At 33.2% G+C, this 9,869-nt stretch overlaps 1 protein-coding gene and 1 non-coding gene across 2 annotated transcripts; one reads left to right on the top strand and one right to left on the bottom strand.

The window, feature by feature from the left end:
- The first annotated feature begins 5,278 nt into the window (after positions 1–5,278).
- Positions 5,279–5,413, top strand: LOC145038041 (small nucleolar RNA snoR126). Its single transcript, XR_013679143.1, has one exon. It is a non-coding gene; the product is annotated as a small nucleolar RNA snoR126 (small nucleolar RNA).
- Positions 5,414–6,680: 1,267 nt separating this feature from the next.
- On the bottom strand, positions 6,681–8,785 carry LOC145035767 (uncharacterized). Its single transcript, XM_078984274.1, has 5 exons — positions 7,915–8,785; positions 7,704–7,800; positions 7,424–7,635; positions 7,219–7,334; positions 6,681–7,136 (listed from the first exon to the last, which is right to left on the bottom strand). The coding sequence occupies exons 1-5, from the start codon at positions 8,783–8,785 to the stop codon at positions 6,681–6,683; spliced, it is 1,752 nt and encodes a 583-aa protein (XP_078840400.1).
- Between the last annotated feature and the right edge of the window lie 1,084 nt (positions 8,786–9,869).

Below are 9,869 nucleotides of genomic sequence, written 5' to 3'. Positions count from 1 at the left end.
ATGATGGCAATGTCTCAATGGTAAATGATAATGAACCTACCAACTATCAGGGGGGCACGAAAGACCTAGAGTTTGCTAAGTGAAAAAATCCTATAGAAAGTGCGATAAAATCTATGTATGATAATCAAGTATGGGATTTAGGCGATTGATCATTTGACTTTAAAATAATATTATGTAAATAGGTCTTCAAGAAGAAGATTAACATGGATGGAAAGATATATACATACAAGGCACGGTTTGTCGCCAAGGGTTATACTTAAACTCGAGGGATTTACTATAAGGAATTTTTTTACAAGTGGTAATGATAAAGTCTATTATTATACTTATTGTCATAGAAACATTTCTTGATTAGGAAATATGGTAAATAAATGTAAAAATAATGTTTATGAACAAAATATTTATGGAGGATGTGTTTATGGCATAGCTTGAGGGTTTTGTACATTCTAGCTACCCAAATAAAGTGGGTAAACCTCATAGGATCGTGTATGGACTCAAGTAAGAATCTCGAAGATGGAACCACTACTTTAATGAAAAGAAATCAAGGAGTTTAGTTTTGTTAAGGGTGGAGATGAAGCTTGTATATATGTCAAAACTAGTGGGAGTGTTGTAGTCTTTGTAGAATTATACGGTGATGCCACACTCCAACCTTGAGTAGTGTAGAATATTGGCTTGAGCATTGTTTTCTATTAAAGACATAGGAAACACAACATACATCCCAGACATCAAGAAATGTATAAATAGATTTAGGCGTTTGATTGGGTTAACCATGGTACATACATATATGGTCTTGAAGAGATTTAAGATACGAGATCCAAGAAAGGATTATTACCTATGCAACATGGCTTGGCATTGATTGAGGTATCGATCATGTATGCATTGTTGTGTATAAGGCTTGATGTGTCATGTGAATTGAGCATGAAGACTTGATATAATGCCAATCATGGAGAGATTATTAGATGGATGTCAAGAGCGTGCTAATGTATTTGAAGAACAATGGATATGTTTTCTATACATAATAATGAGAAAGGGATCATATAAAGGGTTAAACTGATACAAGTTTCCAAAACCAAGAGAGAATCCATGTTCGTAGTCAAGATTCATGTTCTTATTTAATGGAGAAGCGCTAGCTTGGAAGTGTACTTAGAAGAGTGTCAAAGATAACTCAACAAAAAAAGTTTGAGTATATTGCGGCAAATGAAGTTTTTAAAGAGCCTTTGTGGATGAAGAAGGTCATTATATATATATATATATATATATATATATATATATATATATATATATATATATATATATATATATATATTTATTGGTGTTTTCCCAAATATAGAATATCCTACAAATATTCACTGTGAATATGAGGGTGCAATATCTTTAGATAAAGAACCCATACATACGTCAATAAGGTATGTCACACACTCATCTGGTGTGCAGTCTTTCTACTTATTTCGAATCCAAACCAACATTAGCTCCAATTTACTTCCTTTTTTACTTATCAACATATTTTATTTGCAAATAAACATTATAGGTATCATTTTATCTTTAAATGCATCAAAATACAACTTAAAATATTAAGATGTCACACTAAATATATGTATAAATATAGCGATATCAACATCTCTTCGAGTTATAAAGATCTTGTTCTTAGAAGGTTTATAAAGATAATATATGAAAGATCCAATAGGGTATCCAATAACAATAACACGTTTGGTCAAGGTTCTAGTTTCTCTTGAGCTTCACAGTGAATGTAAGCCTCATAACCCTAGACTTTCAGATATGTTATTGATGCTTACTATAATTCCATATCCAAAATGGTGTTTTAGACACCTTCTTTATCAGTACAAGATTTAAGACTTTAGCATCATATTTTAAGGCATATCCCCATAAATTGATTGGAAACATTGTACGACTCATTTTAAGGACCCATGTATACCTCAAAGTTTTAAACTTATATTTAATCATATAAACATATTCATACCTACTAAAATCACTAGTAAAGGTTACGAATTACCTTTTACCATGTCTTGTGATTCATCCTAACAGTCCACATACATCATTTTGTACAAGTTCCAAGAAATCTTTGCATTTTTTACAATTCCTATAAATGGAGCATTTTCATCTTTCCCGATAGAACATATTCATATTCATCATAAGACTTTTGGTCAAATGATTCCAAAATCCAATGTGTTTGGAATTTGTGATGTGTTACTTGTTTATATGGCCAAGATGAAAATGGTACATATATGTCTTATCCAAAACATCTTTGAATGAATCAATGCTAAAGATTGAATTATTGTTGCTCCTCATGATTATAATAATTTTGTAGATGTTGTGACAATGATTTACTTTAAAATAAAGAATATCATTTTTGTAGACTAAAATTGAATCATTTTTAAAACCAAAATCAAATCCTTCTTTATATAAAACATGAAATAAACTAATATTTTGTACCATATTAGATAAGTAGCAATATTCTAACAAAAGAATAATTAAACCACTAGAAAGTTGTAATTAAAAATTCCCAATCATATTTACAAATGTTATATGATTGTTGCCCATGATAAGCTCCAGCTCTCTGTGTCTTATCTTTTTTTACTTCCCTTTAGTCCCTCCACATCTTTACAAATATGAGTAACCCAAGATGTGCCTAACATCCATAAGTTAGAAGTAAAAGTACTATAGAGGTCAAATAATATATATATATATATATATATATATATATATATATATATATATACACACACACACACTAATCGTCTACCCCACGCATTGCGGTAGGTGAAGAATAGTTTTATTCAATAATTAGTTTATTTTGGAAATTAGTTCTACTCGGAAGCATGTTGAGCACAAAGCATATATATATATATATATATATATATATATATATATATATATATATATATATATAGTTGATCCTTTAACAAAGGGCCTAAATAGCGAGCAAGTTTCTTTACATCGACGAGAATGAGCTTAAAGCTAACACAATGAGTTATCACTTGGCGGTAACCTAACCTAGCAACGTTGGAGATCCCATGGTCTAGGTTCAATCGACAAACTAGTTGAGGAAAACTCAAGTTAGTACACACAGGTATCTATGCTCGTTCCTATGATGATTTATGTGTGTTACAATAGATGTTTTTAGGGCTGATTTTATTCTTAGTGATGTTGATAGCTTACTAGTGGAAGCTTGTGGACTTTTCCAGATTAGCATCACTTATATGAGATTGATGTGCGGTCGCATCTACAAAGATAATTATGGCTCCATCTTCAAAGGATCTCATGAAGTAGGATTTGTTCAAGACTGAAATGAACACAATCGTAAGAATTGAAATATGTTTAGATATGATATGTGTAATATGTATTCTTTAGATTACTATTTCATGTGGTAGTTCAAGACTTCAGTCACTATCCATTAAGTAATTTCAATATGTACTCACTATGAAAATTTCAAGTTAAAAAGGCACTTTTCTTATGCATCTTATATCTTGTTTTTATGAAATTATATTGCTTATTTTCTATTTAAATGTGGGGGATTGTCTTCGGTTTGAATAAAAAAATATGGGGGATTGTTAGCATTTATATAATTTTGTCAAAGCTTCTTATCCCACATGGGAAAGAACATCAAACATTGGGGTTTTTAAAAGGCTTGCTCTCTTAGTTCTACTACAATAGACTAAGAACTTAATGTGGGATAGTGTGGGGTTGTGGGCTTTAAATTACTAGTGGACTACTAGTAATTTAATTATATATTAAATGGTCAAAAGATGACCTTCGGCCTTGGGGTCCTATGTGATAAATCCGAAATTGTTTTGAGAAGTTATCAAAACTGAATTTTGACAGTTTCATGTCGATCCTATTTATTGGAGTCAAATCTGATTTGTCAGGTTGTTCCCCTCTCTAAATAACTCCATGAACGCATACAGTAAATTCGTCAAAAATCAACTTCTAGTGCAAGAACTTGATTGAAGATAGTTGTATCCTCTATTCAGACGTCCAGATACTATTGCCCTAATAGGGATGAATTTATGTTTTAGGACATTGCTTTGCAAGCTTCTATCTTGTTTTCAATCTGTAATTTTCATCTATGAGTTTCATGTTGATGTTTATTGATAATGTTTCAATTTGATTTCTGTAATATATATTTATATTTATACTATTGGTTTACATAAGTTCTAACATTGACATCCTACATCAACATAAGTATATTTAATTAGCTACACTTCTAGGGATGGTATGATATTTCCCTAGTAAAATTGGAATTTCTACATGTGGGACTTGATATTTTTAAAATACACTTGCCAAAATACCAGATCCATCTATGAAAATAACGTTTTGTAGGTAATGAATAGTATTATTGTAGGTTTTATTTGAAAAAATATCAAATTTTGAAAGTATATGTTATTTTTGCAAGTGTTATTTGAAAAAAGAGAGAGAGAGAGAGAGAGAGAGAGAGAGAGAGGAGGAAACCCCATAACACCAAAGAAAAAAAAAAGAATCAATCAGAATTAAAAATTTACTTTTTCCGTTCCAAATTATTATCTACGTTTGACCTTTGAAGTTCTTCCATTTCAACTTTAACCATAAATAATTTTATTTGTATTATATAATTTTTGGTTAAACTTATAACAATGAAAATACATTTAAAAAAACAATTTATTCATATATCTTGTATAAAAAATTATATAACAAAAAGTAAATTATTTAAAGTCAAAGTTGAACAAAAGTTACTTAAAAAATCAAATATTAACAATAATTTTGGAAAAGAAGGAGTATATTGAGAGTTTTCTATGATTATGCGAAAATATCAATGGAAAATGAGGAAAAACCAAATTTTGTAATGGACTACCACTCCGGCCCATTTAGCTATTTTTGCTAATTCTAAAAACCTTATTCGTTTTTGTCTAATTCTAGCAAAATTTTTATAAAAATTAAGCAAATTTCCTCCATAAACATTTCATTATTTTAAACTACCAAAATTATTCAAATCAAAGTGTACATTAAACCAAACCTGGGCTTGTTATTGGGCTTTTATATTCGTTGTTGACCTGCAGTCTTCTGTGCTTCAGTTCTGCTAAAATTAGGGTTCTCAATTTCGCGTATTTAAACGTCACGATATTTAAAATTAGGGCTCTCAACACTCTTACATGAGAAGAAGCTAGCTTGAATCGATCTTTTTTCCATATGCTCGATACTCGATTCTTGAAATTAGATATTTTTTTTTCTCTCTGTTTTTAGCAAACTTCAAATCTTCCTTCAGCGTTTCAAAGATTGATTTCCATGGAGGCGATGAAGAAAGAAAACATTTCTCGATTCTGATTATTAGGTGCTTGTGATTTGATGATGGATGATTTAAATCATCCATTTTTCTCTTCACGCAGCATCATTTGATGACCGAATTTGTGCGTGTCTGAGCCTCACGAACTCCATTTTTGCTTTAATTTATCCTTGATTGAAATGTGTTAGGGTTTTGCGATGATAATAATTAAATTCCTCGTTCTGATTACCGAATTTTGGCGATGATAGATTGTTTTATACAGAGGTATTTGAGCAAAACCTACGTTTTGAATTTATTTTTCATAATCATTATATTTCATATTTATCGGATTAACCCCTTGTTGTCCCAATATTAAGGCAAATGATTCAAAGCGATAATTTATATTTAGAGATAATTTGATTGAACGATAGAGAGAGTTACATCTGTCTTTTTAGGTTTATACCATTTAATATTTCTTAATGTTCAATATAGATAAAAATATTCTATTTTGCTATTTATCGAGAAGCTTGAATAATTCCTCTAAATGTTGAAATTCTACACCACCATAATATGTCATTAACCAACCAATGAATAATGCATTTGATTAATTAAGGTCATAATCCTTCATTATAAGGTTGTCTGATATGGTTGGTTTTTTCATGTGTGAGGTCAACATAACAAAGCAACCGATGTGTGCCCTTGTGTGCGTAGGTGGTGTAGTAGCAAGAGACAGACGAGACGACAGATTTGATATGGCAATGCTTTTTCTAATTGTTTTTTTCTTTTGTGACCGTTAGACTTTGAACAAAATAAAAAAATTATTTTTATTCAACAACAAACACCCTTTCAAACAATATGAATAATTTTGTTGGTTCAATTTCTTCTTCATATGATGATGATGATTTTGATGGTGAGTTGGTGTTGCACATGTTGTCTACGGCACGAAAAGTCGAAAATGGTGAATCAAAGAAGCGAAAGTTCAAATGTCGAGAAGAAGTGTAGAATTTCGATCAATTAGGATCGTATCGTGACACACGATCTATTGGTATGTGATATTTTTGCCCCATAGAACATAAATTGTTGGTACATGATTACTTTGCGTCTGATACATAGTTATCGATAGCGAATAACGGTAAATAGCGATGGGCCACCTATAAGCTACGTAGCGAATAGCAGTAAATAGCGACCGCTATTTCGTATTTAGCGATAGGTATACAAGTATTAAAAAATATATATTATGTAACTATTATAGCTATTATAACCGATAAATAAGCAAACAAACCATTAAACTAGCTAAATAACTTAACCAAGTTATTATAACCGATAAATAAGCAAACAAACCATTAAACTAGCTAAATAACTTAACCAAGTTAGTTTTTAAACATAAATAACAAAAGGCAAGTCTAAAGTCTAAACTCAAAAACCCAAATCAAAGATCATCTAGATCTTCATAGACAGGCTCATCATCATCATCTTGAATAGATGATGGCTCAAAATCTTTATAAGTAGCTACATCATTTTCTTCTTCACCCAAGTTATTGTCATCATCCTCATCTATTAAACATCTTCCTCTGGAGCACGATGCGGACTTGTCAACAACCCTCCTATTCCTGCTTCTTGTAGAATAAGATGGCTCACATGCCCCAACAGCATCTGCAACTTGACCCCATGTTAAATTCTCACCCTCGAAGACCGGGGCATCTTCCTCCTCTTCTTCGCCTCCCATCAACCACTCAGTCGGAACTAGAACATTTGCATCGTCCAATATAATTGGGTCAATCGTATCACGCATATTGTACCTCCTTTTTATAGTCCGATTATACTTGATATAAACAAGGTCATTTAACTTTTGTTGCTCTAGCCGGTTTCTTTTCTTAGAATGTAACTACATGAAAGTAAGTTAAAAATTATAATTATACAATACAAATTATATCTATACTTAAACTCACAAAAACCGAGTTACTTACATGTTCAAATACGCTCCAATTCCTCTCACAACCTGACGAGCTACAAGTAAGACTTAACACCTTGACCGCAAACTTTTTTAATGTCGGGGTCGATGCTCCATATTGCATCCACCACTCTGCTAATTTAGTAACAAAATAATATAAAGAATTAAAGATATGTTAAAATTTATAATTATACGAAGTATATTATTTTTATATTATTTACGTGGTGCAATTTTTACTCTCATTTTCTTCGCTATCAGGTTCCCGAAGATCCCTTGTGCACTTCGGTATATTGGAAGCTCGGCATGAATCTTCATCTCCTCGTCCTCATTCAATGCTAATTTATGAATACACGACATCAATCCACTCATCACTTCATCATCATTTTCCACATTCGGATTTTCATAATGCAGGCCGGATTCAAGTAATACCCAGCTGCATGCAAAGGTTGATGCAATTGGCAATTCCACCTCCTATCAATGATTTTGAAGACTTCTACATACTTATCTTCTTTGTTTTTGAAAGCATGAGCAATCGCCTCTTTTGCTCTATCCATCGCCTCATATATGTAACCCATTGGAGGCTTTCTCTCTCCATCAACTAACCGAAGCACAGTTAACAGTTAACTGGCAACCAATTTTCACTGCAATATCTATATTGTTCCAAAAGTTAGGCGTCAATATAGTATTTGCCGTGTGCGTGCCTCCATCCAACTTTGAAAACTTGCTTCTGTTCCATTGTTCAGAAGTGAACATTTTTTTTTTAAATTCCTCTTGTTAGCCTTAAAACAATTTAAGGTGATGAAAGCTGTAGCAAATCGAGTCTTTGCGGGCCTCACCATGTCTTTTTGCCCGGTGAACTCTCTCATCATATTAAGTAGCAAAGTACGATTGTAAATATACGTGTTCACCACGATTGCCTTATCAAGTGTCCTTTTTAAATGTGGCAATTTGAAGATATCTTCAAATATCAAATCTATGCAATGCCCTGCACAAGGAGTCCAATAGATGTGCGGGTATTTCTCTTCCACAAGCTTGCCAGCAAAAACATTGTTGCTAGCACTATCTGTGACAACTTGAACAACGTCATGCGGGCCGACTTGTTTTATGAAACGGTCAAATAAAATGAACATGTTATCACCAGTATGTGAATAACTAGATGCATCAACCGATTCAAGGAACATACTTCCTCGGGGAGTATTCACTAAGAAATTTATGAGTGCCCTTCCTTTTCTGTCCCTCCATCCATCTGCCATTAAGGAACATCCGTATGTTGTCTTTTCAGCCTCATTTTCACTCATAATTTTCTTAGTGTGCATCTTTTCAAGCTTCAACATCGGGACTCGGACCTCATGATAGCTAGGTGGTTTCATATCGCAACCATGTCTAGCTATCGCTTCAATTGCGGGCCCTAAACTGTCGTATTTCACAGCATTGAATGTCACACCGACATCATACATCCAACGTGAAAACTTTTGGACCGCATTTACTCTTAAACTTTTTTGGACATCTTTATGTTGTGGAGTGCCAACCAAATGCCCATTTTTCTTACCCCCTGTTTCAGATTGGTTGTAATACGCATGCATAGTGTTTTTATTAGTTGCGGTTGATCCGGACGATGAAACAGGGCAATTCGTCATCATCTACTTCTTCATCTAGATCCACAACATCATCAAAGTGTGGTATGCTATTCATTGCCTCTTCTGCTTGTTTCTTCTTATCAAAAGCTTCTTTAAAGAAAGCTTTTACCTCAGCTGGGACTTTTAAACACTTTGCTACTTGAGGGGTGTCACCAGCAAGGTGGTGCTTGTGCCTTGTAATCCCCCCCTTGACACAAAAGAACAGAAATTACATTGCACCCATTGGCTATTTCCTTCAACCATTGTCCCATAAGCCCATCCAGGATCAGTTTCTCTTTTATTAGCCATTTCTAAGAAAGTTGTAGTGATCATAAAACATGAATTAGAAGTGTAATACTAAGCCTAATCATCAAACCAAAGTAATACAAAGTAATACTAAGTCTAACAGCAAAACCAATTGAAAACAGAAAACAGAAAAGAGAAAAGAAAAAAAAATTGCAAAATATTCCAATCAGACCTGAATTCGTTGGAGAATTCAGTTGCTCGAAGCTAGAGAAGTCCCCGACTCGCCGGTTCGCTGGTGGGGTTCGTTGGAGGTCGTCGCGCGGATTTGGAGGCAGCGGAATTCCAAAGCGTAGAGGGGGGAGGCGAAGTAGCGAACAACAATTTATTTTAAGTTAGCGTAAGTAGTCAACCCAACCCTAATAAGTTTATTCAGCTTTAAAAAAAAAAAAAAAACACCCTGTCGCTATTTTGGCCGCTTTCAGTCGCTATTTGCTCCATAGCGGTCTATGGCCGCCACGCCTCGCTGTTCGCTATTGCGACCGCCATGGTCGCTATTGACAATTGTGGTTTGATACTTTATATGAACTATCGAAATTTGAAAAATATTTTTGTATTAGTAGAAATTTATTTTTACGTATATCTACAAATTTGACAAACAATTATGAGTTTTTCAATTGAGATGTGATGCTAATGGTAAACATTGTTTTAGTACAATACAAAAATGCACAGTAGTTGTTGAACAATTGGCATATGGTACAACCACAGGCGTATTGGATTAGTATTTGAAAATGTCTAATAGAGCGGG

The sequence above is a fragment of the Lactuca saligna genome, chromosome 3 (assembly GCF_052625555.1).
Source record: "Lactuca saligna cultivar CGN05327 chromosome 3, ASM5262555v1, whole genome shotgun sequence".
NCBI lineage: Eukaryota > Viridiplantae > Streptophyta > Magnoliopsida > Asterales > Asteraceae > Lactuca > Lactuca saligna.
Note: the sequence above shows the minus strand (reverse complement) of the source record. Positions and strands in the feature narration are given on the sequence as shown.